At 42.1% G+C, this 21267-nt stretch overlaps 1 protein-coding gene across 2 annotated transcripts; it reads left to right on the top strand.

Moving 5' to 3' along the window:
* Nucleotides 1–235: 235 nt before the first annotated feature.
* Nucleotides 236–21026, top strand: cyb5b (cytochrome b5 type B). 2 transcript variants are annotated; one of them, XM_072279814.1, is made up of 5 exons: nt 236–441; nt 11417–11545; nt 12511–12534; nt 13502–13536; nt 20528–21026. In XM_072279814.1, exons 1-5 carry the CDS (start codon nt 298–300, stop codon nt 20619–20621), a joined length of 426 nt encoding a protein of 141 aa, XP_072135915.1. In that variant the 5' UTR covers nt 236–297; the 3' UTR covers nt 20622–21026. The 2 variants fall into 2 exon arrangements, with proteins under 2 accessions (XP_072135915.1, XP_072135916.1); XM_072279815.1 differs by lacking the exon at nt 20528–21026 and adding an exon at nt 17699–18739.
* Nucleotides 21027–21267: the final 241 nt, after the last annotated feature.

Genomic DNA, 21267 nt, shown 5'->3' with positions numbered 1-21267 from the left:
CGTGTTTTGTGAAGGCAGTACAAAGAATACTTTCCTTTGTGTCTTGGAGTAACTCAAATTGGAGATTATTGACGTAAAATTTGATCAGTCAGGAGAGGCCCGGCTATTCGGCACACCGGGTGGCGGCGAGCGCACCACCGCATCACGTGAGCAGACCGGCGCTGGTCCGACGGCCTCGGCGCGAACGCCTGATGTTAATGAGCAGCGCGATGACGTAATTGGCCGTGGGGTGAGGGGTGACGCAGCGTCGAACCCGGTCGGTTTGGGAAGTGTAGCCAGAGCTGGGTGAGCTGCAAAATGGGGGAACAAGATAATAATGTTGATGCTAAAGCAGAGGTGAAGTATTATTCTATGGAAGAAGTGAAAACTCATAACAAAAGCAAATCTACGTGGTTAGTGATACACGACAAAGTGTACGATGTCTCAAAATTTCTAGAGGAGGTTAGTTTCATGTTTGTTATCTGCTACCAGGCCTCCCTTTCAATTTCAATGTGCATGATCGACTTTGTTTTTTTTTTAAAAAGCGAGTTTAACATCTTTGCTGATGTAAATGTGCATTCGAATTTTGAATATTAGAGCAGTTTTTTAAATGGTTTACATTCAAGTTTTAGCAGAAACTTGTAAAGCAGGTTTAACTGTTCCTAGAAATGATCCTCTCCTTTATGTAACGATTGTGTTCAACTGTTAATTTTTTTTCCCAGTATATGAATGGAATTGTAATATGCCTTTTTTGATGTATCTTTTAACACACAGTGCAACGCGAACTTTGGACTTAGCACAGTAATAGAACATTAACGGTGTTGTATCAACCTTTCAACTTAACATCGTGAAGCTTCACTCGCCCATCGCTTTACTACATTTTTCTCTCATCCATGTGCCTATCTATGAGTCTCTTCAATCTCTTAACACATTCGCCTCTACTTCTAGCCCTGGCAGTGCATTTCACACACTTCCAATTCTTTGTTTAAAAAAAAGTACCTCTGATCTCTTCCCTATACTTCAATCACCTTAAAATTATGCCTTTTGGTATTAGCCATTTCCACCTCTTGGAAAATGGTGCTGACTATCCACTCTATCATGTCACCTTTCAAACAAGAGGAATTCTGCAGATGCTGGAAATTCAAGCAACACACATCAAAGTTGCTGGTGAACGCAGCAGGCCAGGCAGCATCTCTAGGAAGAGGTACAGTCGATATTTCAGGCTGAGACCCTTCGTCAGGACTAAGAGTTAGTAAGAGATTTGAAAGTGGGAGGGGGAGGGGGAGATCCAAAATGATAGGAGAAGACAGGAGGGGGAGGGTTGGAGCCAAGAGCTGGACAGGTGATTGGCAAAAGGGATACGAGAGGATCATGGGACAGGAGGCCCAGGGAGAAGGAAAGAGGGGGGGACCCAGAGGATGGGCAAGGGTATAGTCAGAGGGACAGAGGGAGAAAAAGGAGAGTGAGAGAAAGAATGTGTGTATAAAAATAAATAACGGATGGGGTACAAGGGGGAGGTGGGGCATTAGTGGAAGTTAGAGAAGTCAATGTTCACGCCATCAGGTTGGAGACTACCCAGACGGAATATAAGGTGTTGTTCCTCCAACCTGAGTGTGGCTTCATCTTTACAGTAGAGGAGGCCGTGGATAGACATGTCAGAATGGGAATGGGATGTGGAATTAAAATGTGTGGCCACTGGGAGATCCTGCTTTCTCTGGCAGACAGAGCGTAGGTGATGGCCTGAACATTGACTTCTCTAACTTACGCTAATGCCCCACCTCCCCCTTGTACCCCATCCGTTATTTATTTTTATACACACATTCTTTCTCTCGCTCTCCTTTTTCTCCCTCTGTCCCTCTGACTATACCCCTTGCCCATCCTCTGGGTTCCCCCCCCCCCTTCCTTCTCCCTGGGCCTCCTGTCCCATGATCCTCTCATATCCCCTTTGCCAATCACCTGTCCAGCTCTTGGCTCCATCCCTCCCCCTCCTGTCTTCTCCTATCATTTTGGATCTCCCCCTCCCCCTCCCACTTTCAAATCTCTTACTAACTCTTAGTCCTGATGAAGGGTCTCGGCCTGAAACATCGACTGTACCGCTTTCTAGAGATGCTGCCTGGCCTGCTGCGTTCACCAGCAACTTTGATGTCATCTTTCATCCTCTTTTGCTTTAAAGAGAAAAGTGTCAGCAATATAGCATGGAAGTATAATTTAGCCCACTACATCCATGCTGAGCAGTGGATTAAGTATTTTGCCTGTAGTCTTCAAAAAATAGTCTAATCAAGAGCTTTACCTAGACAGTTAACTTTTAAATATATAATCTCACAAAATGAACATCTTGCGTCTTTGTAAATAAAATTCTTCAATTTCCAAAAATATTCCATTTCCGTATGTATCTTTCCATTCCCATTTCGTCATGCAATACAGGCATGGGTCCTTTGGCCCACCCAGTCCATACTAGCCACAATTTCCATCTGAACTTGTCCTATCTGCCCACATTTTACTCATGTCCTTCTAAACCATTCGTATGAATTTTCCTTTAAATGTCATTGATGGACGTATTTCAACCACTCCCTTTGGCATGTCATTCCATATACTAGTCACCCTCTGGGTGGAAAAAGTTGCCCCACCCCCCATGCTCCTAGTAACACTCTTGCTTTTCACTTTAAATCAGTGCACTTTAGTTCTTGAAAGGTGGGGTTAATGCACATAATCTATGCTGCCCGTGATTTTATACACCCCCAAGGTTACTCCTTTCTCCTTTTTTCTAAAAAAAATGTCCTAAGCTACTCAACCAATCTCCATAACTCAGTCCCTCAAATCCTAGCAATGCCCTCTTAAATCTCTGCATTCCTTCCTGCACAATGGCATTTATTTTCATTTATAAAGATGAGAGGGAAAACATTTGAAACAGGAGTTTGATGTGATTGTCCAGGATGACCTATCACCTTGGATACCAATCTCACCAGTTCCCTTTTCTTTATGCAACACACATCAAAGTTGCTGGTGAACGCAGCAGGCCAGGCAGCATCTGTAGGAAGAGGTGCAGTCGACGTTTCAGGCCGAGACCCTTCGTTCAGGGTCTCGGCCTGAAACGTCGACTGCACCTCTTCCTACAGATGCTGCCTGGCCTGCTGCGTTCACCAGCAACTTTGATGTGTGTTGCTTGAATTTCCAGCATCTGCAGAATTCCTGTTGTTTCCCTTTTCTTTATATTAACCACATTCCCTCTCCAGTCCTGATGCTGGGCCTTGACCCCAGATGTTAACAATTCCTTTCCTTGCACAAATGTTGCTTGACCCTCTGAGTTTCTCCAGTAGTTTGTTTGTTGCTTTATTTTCCAGCATCTGTAGTCCCTTGTGTTTCCTGTGTTACCATGTGCCGGATTATGACGAAATGCCAATTCGTCATAATCTTGTCAACAGCCTTCTCTAGACTGACTGCAGGGTTTATAAAACAATTCTTTCCAGTAGAAAATTTTCATTCCTCTGGTATTTGTATTGCTCAATATGTAATATTTACATAACTGGACTTCTACATTATGGGTTCCAGTCAATGTCCAAATACCTGTCTTCATTTATTCATCTTTCATCCTTTATGTATCACTTGTAACATAAAGTACCCTGTTCCAGTGCTTTTTCCAGGTAGTTTACTGACAGAGTTAACAGTTAAAAATAGACATTTTTAGAGTAGTTTAGATTAGGTTCAACTTTATTGTCATTGTGCCGAGTACAGATACAAAGCCAATGAAATGCAATTAGCATCTGACCAGAAGTGCAAAAGAATAGTGTTATTTACAAAATTACTGTGAATAAAAAGTGCTACAGCATACAAATGTAAAAGTACTGAGACAGTACAATATGGATGCAATACTGTTTAGCGCTGTGATGAGAGGTTCAGCAGTGTCACAGCCTCAGGGAAGAAGCTCTTCCTGTGCCTGCTGGTGCGGGAGCGGAGGCTCCTGTAGCGCCTACCGGATGGGAGGAGAGTAAGAAGTCCATGGTTAGGGTGAGATGCATCCTTGATAATGCTTTTCGCCCTGCCCAGGAGGCGTTTATGATAGATGTTCTCAATGGTGAGCAATTGGGTGCTGATAATCCACTGGGCAGTTTTCAACACACGCTGGAGTGCTTTGTGGTCCGATACGGGACAGTTGCCATACCACACTGAGGTGCAGTTGATGAGTATGCTCTCAGTGGTACAGCGGTAAAAGTCCGTCAGTATCCCAGGACAGAGGTGAGCTTTCTTGATGCTCCGCAAGAAATAAAGGCGCTGTTGCGCCTTTTTGATCAGGACGGAGGAGTTCAGGGACCAGGTGAGATCATCAGAAATGTGGACAGCAAGGAACTTGAAGCTTGATACATGCTTCACTACGGCTCCGTTGATGCAGATAGGGACATGAGTGTGGCTCCTAGCATGCCTGAAGTCCACAATAATCTCCTTGGTCTTCTGGGTGTTAAGGACCAGGTTGTTGCCGGCACACCACGCGGCCAGGTGCTGGATCTTGTCCCTGTAGGCTGCCACGTCATCCCCTCTGATCAGGCCAATCACCATGGTGTCGTCTGCAAACATGATTATGGAGTTAGAACCGTGTACAGGAATGCAGTCATTGGTGGAAAGGGAGTACAGAAGAGGGCTCAGCACACAGCCTTGAGGCACGCTGATATTGAGAATGGAGGAGGAGAGGTTGTCTAATTTAACAGATTAGGGTCTGTTAGAAAGTCGAAGGTCCAATTGCAGAGGGATGAGCTGATAACAAGCTAGCAAAGTTTGGTGATCAGCTTGGAGGGGATCACAGTATTGAATGCTGAACTGAAGTCAATGAACAGCATTCTGATGTAAGAGTTGGGGCTGTCCATGTGGGTCAGGGCAGAATGAAGTGCTGTGGAAATGGCATCCTCTGTAGACCTGTTGGTGCGATAGGCAAATTGATGAGGGTCCAGGGTACAGGGCAGACAGAATTTCAGATGTGATAGAACCAGTCTCTCAAAGCACTTTGCAATGATGGGGGTGAGTGCAACTGGGCGGAAGTCATTCAGCCCTGTGGCAGCGGAATGCTTTGGTACTGGCACGATGGTGGCAATTTTGAAGTTTGTCGGGACAACTGCCTGGGCCAGGGACAGATTGAAAATGTCCGTAAAGACCCTGGCCAACTGCCCTGCACATACTCTGTGAACCAAAACATGTTAGGAACTTCAGTTTTAAAATAAGTCTTAGCTCTTGAGGTAAGGGACTTCTTTAAAATTCCATTTTATCTTTCTATTGTTATGTTTTCAAATGAAAGGTAAGTGCTGAATGTTGTATAGCATAGAATTTTGTGGGAATTAAGTAAGAAGTGACATTTCATAGGTCACAATTCCTCACTGAAATATTGCTTCACCCTGTGAATTCCTCCAGCAGTTTGTGCTTCCAAATGCGACCTTTGTAATATAAAAACAGTTAGTATTAGGAATGTATACCAGATAAGGTTATTTTCATTTGATATTTGTAGTTCCTCATTCAGGTCATTCACACTGTCCGGATTGTGTTCAGTCCACCGCTTGATTTGGAAACTCAATGTTTTGTAATTTAAATAAATTCACAGGGTGTATGGGAAGTCCTAAGGTGAAGGGGCTTGGTGTGTCCATTCTGTGGCAGCTGATTCATTTTTGGTCCACATCGGACACTCAGCTGTCACCAGGTAACTGTTTGCATGCTACGGTGGCCACACCCCAAGACATCACTTCAACTGGCAGGGTAAACCAGGTGAGGGAAGCCGGTGGGCCTCATACCTCTACATGCCTGTCCTAGTGTGGAAAGACAGTTCTGGCTGACTGCGCGTACAAAATCATTGGTGTGATCTAATGGCCAGGAAGGTGGTTCTGCAAAGCTTTGTGAAGATCGAAGAGCATGACAAGACACAGAAGAAGTCAAGGTTATGCTGTAATTGCTGCCTGTACTACTAGACCTGGACCTCTGAAGTCGAGAGAGTGGAACTCCCGCAGTGCAATGGCTCCCACACAAGTTTCGAAAGTCATCATTGGATTTGATGGACAACCATTCATCAATTTCGGATCTCATTTTTTGTTCAGCTTGTATATTGGATCCAAACTTGTTAAGAAACTGGAAGAAATCATTTAAAATTCTTGAAATTGTCATAGGTAGATCAAAGAGGATAAGAAGAGTCACAAACACGAGAAAATTTGCAGATGCTGGTCCTGGCCCGAAACCACTACTGTTTATAATTTCCTTTGATGCTGCCTGACCTGCTGAGTTCCTCCAGCATTTTACGTGTGTTGCCTAGGAAAGAAGTAATCATCTACTTCCTAAAAGGTTCCCATTCTTGCCTCCTAATGGAGTTCCAGCTCTGGTAGTCCTTTGTGTTCCTCCTCATCTCCTTAAGACCATAGGAGCAGAATTAGGCCATCAACCTGTCAAGTGTTTTCCTCCGTTTGTTCATGGCTGATTTTTTCCCTTCAACTGCATTCTCCTCCCTTCTCCCCAAAAACGTTTGACACCCTTATTAACCAAGAAGTTGTTCCTCCTCTCTTCTAAAGAGACACCCTTCTGTTCTGACCCTGGTCCTGGACTCTTCTGATATTTGGTAGGTTTTAAGTAGCTTCTGGCTCTTCCACCACCCCCCCCCACCCCCCCAATTCTTCTAAACTCCAGCAGGTACAGTCCCAGAGCCATCAAATGCTCCTCGTACATTAGCCCTTTCTTAGATTTGGAGAGTTTCGGGACTTTATCTGAGAAAGGATATGCTGTCATTGGAGTGTGTGGAGAAGGCTTACAAGAATGATCCTGGGAATGAAAGGGTTAACAAGAGGACAGTTTGATGGCTCTTCGCCTTTCCTTGCTAGAATTTAGGAGAAAGTGGGGGATCTCATTGCAACCTATCAAATATTGAAAGGGCTAGATGGAGTAGCTATGGAGAGGATGTTTCCTATGGTGGGAGAGTCTAGGACTGGGGACGCAGCCTCAGAATCCAAGGACATTCCTTTAGAACAGAGTTGATGATTTTTTTTTTAGCCAGAGGGTGGTGAACCTTGACTTCATTGCCACAGATGGCTGTGAAAGCCAAGTCATTGGGTATATTTAAAGTGGAGGTTGATGGGATATGTAAATATGTCAAAGATTATAGGGAGAGGGTAGGGGAATGTGGCTGAGAGGGGTAATAAATCAGCTATGCCCAAACGGCGGAGCAAATTCAATGGGGCAAATGGCTTAATTCTGTTCTGTGTCTTTTAATGTCATCTATACACCCTATGTTTACATTTATTCCATTGTTTATCAAGTATTTGTCTGCTTCTGCCTTCAAAGTGTGTTGTATTTGCTTCCTTAATTTAGGTAGATAAACCTAAAGGCTTTACTAATAGCTTTTAACAATTCTCAGTGATGGTGCTGTAGCTGATTGCCCTACAGTTTCCTATTTTCTGTCCCTCCCACACCCTCCCATCCCCACCGAAAAGAAGCAGCTTCATTTACTGTTTTCCAGTCAAATTCAACTTTACTTGAATCTCTGGATTTTTTGAAAATTTATACCAAATATCACAGAAGTTAGGAACTGGTGCAAAATTGGGTAAGATAACTATGTGCTTTGTTAAAAGCCTCCATTTATACTATGTCTACCACTTGTCTCTAAGTCAGTATTTTCCTTTTGATTTTCTGTTACTCACAGAAAACCTTTTTCTGTATGTCTAGTTAAGCTTGTCACTTGGAAATGCCTCAAGATTTTTGACATTCTTCAGTACTCATGAAATGCCTCAAGATTTTTGACATTATTTAGTCGGCCGGCGGCGCAGTGAGATCAGCGCCGGGCTCAGGAACGGAGGTTCCCGAGTTCGATCCAGTGACAGACTGCCCCCGTGCGTGCTCTCCATCCACGCCGGGTTGATGTTGAGCTCGCAACTTGGCCTTGTAAAATAATACTGCGAAATGTCTGTGCGAGGAGTGGCACCCCACACGGCCTTTCGAACTGCACCTTGTAAGGCGTGAAAATGCCCAATGCTGGCCTCTCGGGTCTGAGTCGACGTCATCATCATCATCACCATCATCATCATTAGTACTCATGATTGGGTGGAAAAATAGAATTTAGGCTAAATTAATTATTTGAACACTTGTCAATCAAATTTTCTATGTTAATACCACTCACAATCATATCAAATTGAACAATTCCAAATTTTAAATGTGAACTTTATCTGGTAAGGCTGTCAGGTTGTCAGGCAATGTAGTTGCTATGAAAGATGATGTGTGGCCTGGGGCAGATTAGCCATGATATTGAATGGTAGGACAGACTTGAAGGGCTTCTAATTCTTTTCACTCCTTTGGAAAAAGCAAAAATACTCTAATGTTCAAGTACAAGCGAGGAAAACCTACAGTTGCAATGCACACAATATGCTGGAGGAGCTCAGCAGGTCAGGCAGCATCTATGGAAGAGTATTGTCAACGTTTCAAGCTGAGACCCTTCTGCAGGACGGGAGAGAAAAAAAGGCTGTAGAGTAGATTTAAAAGGAGAGGGGAGAGAGAAACACAAGGTGATAGGTAAAACCGGGAGGGGGAGGGATGACGTAAAGAGCTGGGAAGTTGATTGATGAAAGAAACAGAAGGCCATGGAAAAAAGAAAAGGGTGGAGGAGCACCAGAGGGAGGCAATGGGCGGGTGAGAAGGAAAAGGGGATGGGTAATGGTGGAGGAAGGGAGGTGGGGGGCATTACCAGAAGTTTGAGAAATTGATGTAAACACCATTAGGTTGCAGGTTACCCAAACAGAATACAAAGTGTTATTTCTGTAACCCGAGCATGGCCTCATCACGACGGTGAAGGAGGCCATGGGTGGATATATTGGATAGGAAGTGGAATTAAAATGGGTGGCTGCTGGGAGATCCCGCTTTCTCTGGCAGGCGGAGCATTGGTGCTCGGTGAAACGGTCTCCCAATCTACATCAGGTCTCACCGATGTACAGGAGGCCACACCAGAGGGAGTGCCAGGAGAGACGAATGGACAAGGGAGTTGTGTAGGGAGCGATCCCTGTGGAAAGCAGTAAGTGGGATGGGGTGGAGGAAAAGATGTGTTTGGGAGTGAGATCCCATTGGAGGTGGTGGAAGTTTTGGAGAATTATTTGCTGGACGTGGAGGCTGGTGGGGGTGGTAGGTGAGGACAAGAGGAACCCTATCCTTGGGAGGATGGGGCAAGAGTAGACGTGAATGGAAGTACTGAGGTGAAGTCCTTTCTCATAAACTGACTACAGGGATCGATCATAGATACGTTGTAGAAGATTCTGTAAACTGCAAAGTTCAAAATAAAATTTGTACATAAATGTCGCCACGAACAGCCCTGAGATTCTTTTTCTGTGGTTGTACTTAGCAAATTGAGAGAACACTAACTGTAAACAGGATTTGTAAAGGAACGAATCTGTAAACAACAGCAAATGCAGATAATAAGCAGCAATAAATAACAAGATAAGAGTCCTTAAATGAATGTAGTTGTCCCCTTTTGTTGGAGAGCCTGGTGGTTGAGGGGTAGTAACTGTTCTTGAATCTGGTGGTGTGAGTGCTGAGGCTCTTGTACCTTCTACCTGATGAAAACAGTGACAAGAATTCTGGGTGATGAGGATCTTTGTTAATGGGTGCTGCATTTCTTGGGCAATGTTTCATGTAGATGTACTCAATGGTTAGGAGGGCTTTGCCCGTGATGTACTGCGCCAGATCCACTATCTTTTGCCCAAAGGCACTGATGTTCCCATACGAGGCCATAATGCAGCTAGTCAGCACACTTTCCACCACACTTCTATAGAAGTTGGCCAAAGTTTTTGCTAACGTACTGAATCTCAATTCCTGAGGAAATAGAGGCGCTGTCGTGCTTTCTTTGCAATGATATATGATGGGTCCAGGACAGGTCCTCTGGGATAATGACAACCAGCAATTTAAAGTTACTGACCCTCTTCGCCTCTGTTCCTTTGATTACTGGCTCATGGACCATGGTATCCCTCTGGTGAAATCCGCTATCAGGTCCCTAAGCCTTATTGACATAGAGAGGTTGTTCTGATTGTTGCCAAGTTTTCAATCTCCCTCTTGTATGCTGATTCATCACCCCTTTTGATACAGCCCACAGCAGTGGTGTCATCAACAAACTTGTATACGGTGTTGGATCTGTACTTAGCCACACAGTCATAGGAGCAAAGTGAGTAGAGAGGAGGCTACGTACACATCACTGTTGTACTCCTGTTCTGTTGGAGATTGTGGAGGAGATATTTTTGCCAACCTGAACTGACTAGGGTCTACAAATGAGGAAATCTAGGATTCAATTGCACAAGGGGGTATTGAGGCCCAGGTTTTAGAGTTTACTAATTAGTTTAGAGGGGACGATGGTGTTCAGTGCCAAGCTGTAATCAGTAAAGGGCATCCCAAAGCATGTATCTTTGTTGTCCAGATGTTCCAGGGTTGTGTGAAGAGTGAATGAGATAGCATCTGCTGTAGACCTGTTGCTTTGGTAGGTGAATTGGAGCAGATCCAAGTCGCCACTGAGACAGGGGCTGATGTGCCTCAACACCAGCCTCTCAAAACAATTCGTCACTGTGGATGCAAGTGCCTCTGGGTAATAGTCATTTAGACAGGTTACCGCGCTCTTCTTGAGCATCAGTACAATTGAATCCTCCTTGAAGCAGTTGAGTACCACACACTACCAGAGCAAGAGGCTGAAGATACCCGAGAATATTCCAGCCAGTTGGCTGGGACAGGTTTTCATTCCTCAGCCACATACTCTTAGTACTGCATCAATGTAAATAGCAGCTTGTTTAATCTAATTGAACTTTTGTAATGTCAAATTAAAGACTGTATATTTTATGCATAATATATTTAGTCATTGGTAAAATTGTTTAGTTGTGCATGCTTATTAGTGCATTGAAATTTCTGATGTTTCCTGCACACAAGTGCTCATTGTTGGTAACTGTATTCTTTAATCCCATTCTTGGAAGAGATTTTGCTGTCTAGTCACATTTCACAGGTTCTCCAAATTATCTGACCCCCCCCCCCCATTGAGTAAATGACATTCCATTCTCACTTTCTTCGCTGCTGTGGTGTAAAGCCTATTATGTTTTTTTAACCTAATTCAATTTCCATAGTTCTAGCACAACTACTTGGTGTAATTCTAATAAAATACTAACTCTACAATGCTAACTTATTATGTATTTAAGAAGCTATTCATCTGTAGCCTTACAGTGACCCAATGGATTCTTTTGCCCTTGAAAAGATCATGTTGTAGCTGTTGAGTAGTAGAAGTTTAAATTCTCAAGGATCATCAGTTTGACAATATAAATAGAAATTAAAGATGGAATAATTATCAATACAAAATGCTGTAATTCTGAGGGACAACATCATGTTGTAAATGGTTTATTTATATCAAACCACACAAAATCCTTCGAGATGCATTTATGAACTGCATGCACATTTATTTTCATTGTAGCATCCTGGTGGAGAGGAGGTGCTGTTTGAACAAGCTGGAGGGGATGCCACAGAAAGTTTTGAAGATGTGGGACATTCATCTGATGCCAGAGAGATGCTGAAACAGTATTTCATTGGAGAACTTGATTTGGTATGGAATACAATTCATCTGACAACCTGAATATATTGAGTTTTTAATTGACTTTCCACTTGAAACTTGAAGTTTCCATAAATGTTGTCTGTCTTTTACCAGTTAATTTTATTAATAACTACCAATAATCAACTGAGATTGATGAAGTCAGTTTTCTCCTTGCTTAATCTGTGTTTTGCATGAGAATGTTTAGGTTAATTACTTATAAGCAATAATCTTTGATTTTGAACTTAACTTGGATTTGGTCGTGTTTGGCCAAATGCTTGCAAGGAATTGCCTGTACTTTCCCTCTTGCATGCTGGCATGTTCAGGTTTCCCACATGAATGTGGAAGTCTCATTCTAGCTTAGATGCAATGGTGATTTTCTTTTCTTAGCTATTTTTCTATACTCTGCTGGAATCTACATGGAATCCAAGATCACTCTGGAGCTGGCTACAGACAAAAAATTTTCAGCTTTTACTTTAAAAAAAAATCCTCTAATCATGAGCCCAGATCCATAAATCCTTTCATTTGAAATAATACTATAGTTGGGATATAGAAAGCACAAAATGCAAATCACATTTTTCTTAACTAATATTGCTTTTGTAAATTCATATGTTTGCTTCTATTTTTAAGTTTTTTTGAAAACTTCTAAGTGTTTTGTAATCTACTGAAATGCTGAAAACATTAACAATTTTAATAAACTGTGAAATTTGGGGTCTGGCTTTGTCTCCAGTTATTCAATGGGAGATCTTGTCTTACCATGTATATCAAAGACATTTCTCAAGGGCTTGGCACCATACATGGCTTGTTGCCTAGTTCCGGGACTTTCCTAGCCACAAAAGGTATCTTTACAGACGTGAACAAGATGGTTGTGTATTTAAAATGTATAAAAATGAATTATTTCCAGTGTTTTATGTTTATATTAGACTTACAACATGTTTTGTTGCTTGATTACATGTATTTAAAAATGTTTTGTTTTTTAGGCTGATCGAAAAGACGATTCTAAGGTAAGAAAAAAGACTGCAGTCATCGTACTGATGATGGAATTATTGAAACTAGTTCCATAATTTATTCAATCTCATTTAAATTTATAATTGGTTTGTAGGATTTGCCGTTGTGTACCATGACAAATGGCTTTTTCTGTCATTTCCTATTTCTGTTGAAAGTAAGCAGCAAATATTAGAATAAAATAAGGTGAAAACAGGTCCTTTGTTCCACCAGGTCTGTTATGACCATTGAGCATCATTAACAATAATCGTATGCTAATTCAATTTATATTCTCTCCATGTTTCTATCACTCACCTCAGATTCTACCCTTCACCTATACAGGAGGATCAATTTACAATCAATAATTAAGTTACCAACTCGCATGTGTTCGGGATGTGGGAAGAAACCAGATTACCTAAAGGAAATCCACATTGTCACAGGGAAATGTGCAATCTTTAGATACAAAGTACTAAATGTCAGATTGAATATAGGACACTAGCTACTGTGTATTATCAAAAACATATGCTACTACTTCACTTGAAATTTAATATTGGCATCATTTGGTCATTGGTCACTTTTTGCTATAGTTCAGTGTCAGTTGGAAAAGTTGAAGCATTTTTATGAAATTGCCATTTGAAAGATATTTATTCTGACAAAAGCTGCTATTTGTTTTTGAATAAAGCATGTATGACATATTTGTGCTAATAATTTTAAATGTCCTTCAAAGTAGAGATCTTCCCTTAAGCTATTGTTCTAGTACTTTTAAAAAGATATCATGCTGGAGCAAATGTCTTGTTCTGAAATTTAATCAGTTTCTACCCATTTGGTTCAGGAAATAAATTAATCAGACTTGCATCCATCAACATAACAGGGTTATCTTGCTTCCAAAGGCATCTTTTATGCAATCCATTTTAGTGGAAGAAATATTTTTCAGTTTTATAAGGAATTTCATATGAACATACTAAATATTTTCCCTTTTCTCTGCAGGATGTGTTAATTACAACATCTACAAGCCAATCTAGGTACGTTGGGTTTAAATAACAGTTAAAAACATTACAAAAAATTTAAAAGTTGCCTACTCTTTGTCATGACAAATACAGATGGTATTTCTCAATTAGATAGTAGTTGGGAATCCCCTTATGAAAAGTGATGAGTAAATCAAAACTTGTGAGGTTGAACTCCACCCCCTCACTTTCATTGAATAAAGACATTTGCTGCTTTTATTTTAGAAGATAGAACATAGAATAGTACAGCACAGTACAGGCCCTTCGGCCCACAATGTTGTGCCGACCCTCAAACCCTGCCTCCCATATAAGTCCCCACCTTAAATTCCTCCATATACCTGTCTAGTGGTCTCTTAAACTTCACTAGTGTATCTGCTTCCACCACTGACTCAGGCAGTGCATTCCACGCACCAACCACTCTCTGGGTAAAAAACCTTCCTCTAATATCCCCCTTGAACTTCCCACCCCTTACCTTAAAGCCATGTCCTCTTGTATTGAGCAGTGGTGCCTGGGGAAGAGGCACTGGCTATCCACTCATATCTATTCCTCTTATTATCTTGTACACCTCTATCATGTCTCCTCTCATCCTCCTTCTCTCCAAAGAGTAAAGCCCTAGCTCCCTTAATCTCTGATCATAATGCTTACTTTCTAAACCAGGCAGCATCCTGGTAAATCTCCTCTGTACCCTTTCCAATGCTTCCACATCCTTCCTATAGTGAGGTGACCAGAACTTGACACAGTACTCCAAGTGTGGCCTAACCAGAGTTTTATAGAGCTGCATCATTACGTCGCGACTCTTAAACTCTATCCCTCGACTTATGAAAGCTAACACCCCATAAGCTTTCTTAACTACCCTATCCACCTGTGAGGCAACTTTCAGGGATCTGTGGACATGTACCCCGAGATCCCTCTGCTCCTCCACACTACCAAGTATCCTGCCATTTACTTTGTACTCTGCCTTGGAGTTTGTCCTTCCAAAGTGTACCACCTCACACTTCTCCGGGTTGAACTCCATCTGCCACTTCTCAGCCCACTTCTGCATCCTATCAATCTCTCTCTGCAATCTTTGACAATCCTCTACACTATCTACAACACCACCAACCTTTGTGTCATCTGCAAACTTGCCAACCCACCCTTCTACCCCCACATCCAGGTCGTTAATAATAATCACAAAAAGTGGAGGTCCCAGAACAGATCCTAGTGGGACACCACTAGTCACAATCCTCCAATCTGAATGTACTCCCTCCACCACCACCCTCTGCCTTCTGCAGGCAAGCCAATTCTGAATCCACCTGGCCAAACTTCCCTGGATCCCATGCCTTCTGACTTTCTGAATAAGCCTACCGTGTGGAACCTTGTCAAATGTCTTACTAAAATCCATATAGATCACATCCACTGCACTACCCTCATCTATATGCCTGGTCACCTCCTCAAAGAACTCTATCAGGCTTGTTAGACACGATCTGCCCTTCACAAAGCCATGCTGACTGTCCCTGATCAGACCATGATTCTCTAAATGCCTATAGATCCTATCTCGAAGAATCTTTTCCAACAGCTTTCCCACCACAGACGTAAGGCTCATTGGTCTATAATCACCTGGACTATCCCTACTACCTTTTTTGAACAAGGGGACAACATTCGCCTCCCTCCAACAACGAGGACATAAAGATCCTAGCCAGAGGCTCAGCAATCTCTTCTCTCGCCTTGTGGAGCAGCCTGGGGAATACTCCATCAGGCCCCAGCGACTTATCCATCCTAATGTATTTTAACAACTCCAACACCTCCTCTCGCTTAATATCAACATGCTCCAGAACATCAACCTCACTCATATTGTCCTCACCATCATCAAGTTCCCTCTCGTTGGTGAATACAGAAGAGAAGTATTCATTGAGGACCTCGCTCACTTCCACAGCCTCCAGGCACATCTTCCCACCTCTATCTCTAATCGGTCCTACCTTCACTCCTGTCATCCTTTTTTTCTTCACATAATTGAAGAATGCCTTGGGGTTTTCCTTTATCCTACTCGCCAAGGCCTTCTCATGCCCCCTTCTTGCTCTTCCCAGCCCCTTAAGCTCCTTTCTTGCTTCCCTATATTCCGCAATAGACCCATCTGATCCTTGCTTCCTAAACCTCATGTATGCTGCCTTCTTCCACCTGACTAGATTTTCCACCTCACTTGTCACCCATGGTTCCTTCACCCTACCATTCTTTTTCTTCATCACCGGGACAAATTTATCCCTTACATCCCGCAAGAGATCTCTAAACATCGACCACATCTCCATAGTACATTTCCCTGCAAAAACATCATCCCAATTTGCACCCCCAAGTTCTAGCCTTATAGCCTCATAATTTGCCCTTCCCCAATTAAAAATTTTCCTGTCCTCTCTGATTCTGTCCTTTTCCATGATAATGCTAAAGGCCAGGGAGTGGTGGTCACTGTCTCCCAGATGCTCACCCACTGAGAGATCTGTGACCTGACCCGGTTCATTACCTAGTACTAGATCTAGTATGGCATTCCCCCTGGTCGGTCTGTCCACATACTATGACAGGAATCCGTCCTGGACACACTTAACAAACTCTGCCCCATCTAAACCCTTGGAACTAATCAGGTGCCAATCAATATTAGGGAAGTTAAAGTCACCCATGATAACAACCCCGTTATTTTTGCACCTTTCCAAAATCTGCCTCCCAATCTGCTCCTCTGTATCTCTGCTGCTACCAGGGGGCCTGTAGAATACCCCCAATAGAGTAACTGCTCCCTTCCTGTTCCTGACTTCCACCCACATTGACTCAAAAGAGGATCCTGCTACATTACCCACCCTTTCTGTAGCTGTAATTGTATCCCTGACCAGTAATGCCACCCCTCCTACCCTTTTTCCGCCCTCTCTATCCCTTTTAAAGCACTGAAATCCAGGAATATTGAGAATCCATTCCTGCCCTGGTGCCAGCCAAGTCTCTGTAATAGCCACTACATCATAATTCCATGTATGTATCCAAGCCCTCAGTTCATCACCTTTGTTCCTGATGCTTCTTGCATTGAGATACACACATTTCAGCCCTTCTACCTTACTGTCTTTACACTGTTTATTCTGCTTCTTTTTTCTCAAAGCTTCTCTATGTGTTAGATCTGGCTTTACTCCATGCACTTCTTTCACTGCTCTATCGCTCTGGGTCCCATCCCTGTCGCAAATTAGTTTAAACCCTCCCGATCCATGCTAACAAACCTACCTGCAAGGATATTGCTCCCCCTCAAGTTCAGGTGCAACTCATCCAATCTGTACAGGTCCCACCTTTCCCAGAAGAGATCCCAATGATCTAAAAATCTAAAACCCTGCTCCCTGCACCAACTCCCTAGCCACGCATTCAACTGCCATCTCCTCCAATTCTTACCTTCGCTGTCACGTAGCACTGGCAGCAATCCTGAGAACACCGCCCTTGAGGTCCTGTTTTTCAGCCTTCTGCCTAGTTCCCGAAACTCACACTTCAGGACCTCATCCCTCTTCCTGCCTATGTCGTTGGTCCCAACATGTATCACAACTTCTGGTTGCTTTCCCTCTCGTACCAGGAAGTCGTGCACCTGGTCAGAGACATCCTGGACCCTGGCACCCGGGAGGCAACAAACCATGTGGGTGTCCTTCTCACGTCCACAAAATCTCCTGTCTGCTCCCCTGACTCTGGACGGCAAAGCATTGTATTCTCTGGAGAAGTGACCAAATTGCAAAATTTGAACATAGTAGTCTACCAGCAGTGTGCTGGGAAATAACTCTGCAACAACGTTTGAAACTTTAAAAGTATTCAGATAGTTTTCACCATCTGAGTTTTAGTATGAACAAGTATACTGTATGCAATCAACTATGTCTCGTGATATTTTCTCATACTTTCCCATATGTTCCCCTACCATGACCAACATTAAAAAAAACTCAGAAAATTATTGTCCTAACAACTTGTCCTCAACAATGGAATTGCCAAAAGCCTTCATATCTACCTGAGAGAACATCAGTAATTCAAAGTGGTGGTCTCTTTAGATCAATTTAGATGGCTGTAATGTGTGTTTGTCCATCGTCAATGTTGATGACCTCGACACCATTATGATGGTGTTGAGACTAGCGTGTGATTTGGATTTAAGTGAGGGAGATTTGCACAGTGTCAGCCTCTCTCTCTCTTCCCAATTCCCATCTAGATCCAATGGCAAGACAAGAGTCGAGATGGCTGGAGATGGGACTAGGCACAGTGGATGACCAGGACATCTTCTGTGTCTTGTCCTGCTCTACACGTTCCACGACACTTGCAGAGACCACCTTCTTGACCGTTGGACCCTCCATTGGTCTTGTCCGCTCAATCCGCTGGAGTCTGTCTTCACATGCTGGGATAGACAACTCCCTATCTCGCCAGGGGTTTGAGACCCGTCGGCTACCCTCACCTGGTTTAGCCGGCTTGTCGAAGCTGTTGCCCGGGATGTGGCTGCTGTCACATGCAAACAGCTACGGGGAGCCACAGGTGAGAGCTGAGTGCCAGGTGGGGACCAGAGGTGGACTAACCACCTTGAAAAGGATGCGACATGTTCTCCCACCAGAGGTGCTACCCCTCCCTGACACCCCATACATCTGAGATTTCCAGTTAGCCTTTAACATGTTACAACACAACTGATAAATATTAAGTAGAATATAGCAGAGATATTGGTTTATTGTTTGCACAAAACACAAAGGAACAGTATGTACTTAGAACATAGAAAAGTATAACACAAGAACAGCCCATAATGTTGTGCCAAATCAGCTAAAAAGCAAAGCAAATCAAAAACTCCCAAACACTAATCCCTCCGACCTACACCATGTCCATATCCCTCCATCCTCCTTACATCCATGTCCCTATCCAAACTTCTCTTAAAAGTCTCCAATGTATTTGCCTCTTATCATCATACCAGGCAGTGTATTCCAACCATCCACAACTTTGAGTAAAAGTCTTGCCCTTCATCTCCCCCTTGAATCTACTGTCTCTCACCTTCAATGCAAGCCCTCTGGTATTAGACTTTTCAACCCTGGGAAACCATACTGTCTATGCCTCTCATAATCTTGTAAACTTCTATCAAATCTCCCTTCAGCCTCCAACACTTCAGAGAAAACAACCCAAGTTTGTCCAGCTTCTCATGATAGCACATGGCCTCTAAACCAGGCAGCATCCCGGTAAACCTCTTCTGCCCCCTCCAAAGCCTCAACAAGTAGGTTGACCACAAATGTGTGCATTACTCCAGATGTGGCCTAACCAGATTTTTATAAAGTTGCAACATGACCTCCTAACTTAGAACTGAAATGCCTTGACTAATAAAAGCAAGCACTCTATAAGCCACCTTATCAACCTTTGTAGTGACTTTCAAGGAGCAATAAACTTGGATCCCAAAATCTCTCTGCTCAGCGACACTGAGAGCCTTGCCCTGAATATTGTACTTTTGCCTTGCATTTGCCCTACCAAGGTGCAACACCGCACATTTATTTGGGTTAAATTTCATGTGCAATTTCTCAGCCCCTAAATCTGCAAATGATCTATATCGTGCTGTATTCTTTGCCAGTCTTTTACGTTATCTTCAGGTCCACTAATTTTGGTATCACCTGCAAATTTACTAACCCATCCATCTACATTTTCATCCTGGTCACTTGTATACTTTACAAACAGCAGAGGTCTCCGCACAGATTGCTGCAGAACTTCACTAATTACAGACCTCCGGTTCGAGTAAGTCCCTTCAACCACTACTCTATGTCTTCTATGCGCAAGGCAGTTCTGAATTCCAACAGCCAATTTCCATGCATCTTAATCTTCTGGATTAGCATCCCATGAGGGACTTTGTCAAATGCCTTACAAAAATCTATGTAGACAACATCCACTCTCCTGCCCTCATCAATCTCTTTTGTCACCTTGTCAAAAACTCAAGCTGGTGTAAGGCACAACCTGCCACGTACATAGCCATGCTGGATCTCCCCAATTAGTCTATGGGTTTCCAAATACTCACTGTAAGTTGTTTATTGATGGCAGAAAGGAACACAAATTCAGAAAAAAAATATACAGTAGATTTTATGTGGATTAATAAAGTAGTTAAGTGATTAGATATATCACTTTTAATTTTGAGAAATAATCAGTTTGGTTGATAAGTTTAAAGAATATATACAGAGCCTTAATGATTGGTCAAACCAAAATAGAATAGTGTGTAAGGATGAATCAAACGTGATATTTTAGCAACATTATGTACTATTAAATACAGAGGAGTACAAGAACTTGAGTATATAACTTGCATTTTTAATAATGGAATAAATTTGAGTAAGGATGGGTGACTCTGGAATTAGTCCAGAGAGTATGGATTTAAAAAAAAATCATCACATTCATTTATTTAAAAATTATTATAGAATGAATGATATTAGTTTAAATAAACCTTGATAGTCATGGTATAGGCTTAACCTCAAGCTAAACTGGCATTTCCCTGAGTTGGATTTTCCTTATTTCCATGATGTAACTTATGTGTGTTTCGTTTTGGTTTTTTTGTTTCACTTCTCCATCTCATCTACTGATTCACTTATTCAAGCAAAGTTTCTGTGCTTGGTGAAAATCCCAGTTTGGAGAAAGAGTAGTTTCTCTTCTTTCAATTCTAGATCAGCAGTAAGCTTTGGGATTCTTGTTCAACATTCATTTTGAATGGAATTGTCTGTCTTCCACCATGATGCTGTTCCCTGTCACTTGTTTTGCTGGGATGGGATGGCAGTTTACTGCTGAAGTATCTGTCAACATATTTTTTTTAAGAATGTTCCTTTCTCTATACTCAATAGGCTTTGGCCAAAAAGATGTTGACTTGCAGACACTCTAAATATCTTTTTCAGAAAAGAATAAAAAGATCTGTAACAGCCAATTAATAAGCAGATTATCTTTATTTGTGTGCATGCCTGCACTGGTTTAATTGTTATCGAAGTAAAATTTATGGGTGATGTTATATAATAGTTTGAATTACTAGCAATGTTTTCTCTTCCAGTTGGTGGACAAATTGGCTTATTCCTGCATTTGCAGCTGCTATTGTAGGACTCATGTATCGTTTCTACCTTTCGGAGAACAAAACTTCATCCTGAAGATTTCCAGTTTAAATTAACTATCTGGGTGTAATGAAATGTTGGTGGACCAGAAACTAACTGACTGGTGCTGGTAATACCAATGTGCTCAAGATTTTACCAGTAATTGGGTGTTATTTAATTTCTGTCAAAACTTGTATGAATTTTTTTTTTCCTATTCTATGCACCAGTTAGTGAAGTAAATGCAGTATGCAATACCAGAGTTTTATACAGAACATACAATATTAAGCATAATTCAATTTTAAGCATTGTTTGAGCCCTGTTTCAGACTTTTCAGGAAAATTGATCAATTTTATCAAGAAAATCATTGAAGAATTCATTTATACTGATGTTGCAAATATGTACCCATGTTGAACTCCTGATAAATGTTACCATCGTGCACATAAATAAATAATTATTGTAGTCTTTGCACGAATTAGTTCATCTTCCCTTGACAAAAATCATTTTCCTTGAACTGTCTATCACTTTTCTATGTAAAAGATAAAATGCTTGAGGCATATTAATAATTTTCTCAGTTTAGTAATGATTTCACAAAACACTAATTTTATGGAGCTGGTAATGTTACATGAAATGCAACTGAAAATCTTACAGCCTATATTTTCCTTGTTCTTTTCACCTTGAGGGTGACAAATTCAATGCAAGTACA

The sequence above is a fragment of the Mobula birostris genome, chromosome 15 (assembly GCF_030028105.1).
Source record: "Mobula birostris isolate sMobBir1 chromosome 15, sMobBir1.hap1, whole genome shotgun sequence".
In the NCBI taxonomy this organism is placed as follows: domain Eukaryota; kingdom Metazoa; phylum Chordata; class Chondrichthyes; order Myliobatiformes; family Myliobatidae; genus Mobula; species Mobula birostris.
The sequence above is the reverse complement of the archived record's forward strand: the minus strand, read 5'-3'. Positions and strand labels throughout refer to the sequence as shown.

Coding starts and splice junctions, on each gene's coding strand:
- cyb5b (XM_072279814.1), top strand. CDS start 298: ATGGGGGAACAAGATAATAATGTTGATGCTAAAGCAGAGGTGAAGTAT. Junction 442..11,416: donor TCTCAAAATTTCTAGAGGAG/GTTAGTTTCATG, acceptor TTTTCATTGTAG/CATCCTGGTGGAGAGGAGGT. Junction 11,546..12,510: donor TCATTGGAGAACTTGATTTG/GTATGGAATACA, acceptor TTTGTTTTTTAG/GCTGATCGAAAAGACGATTC.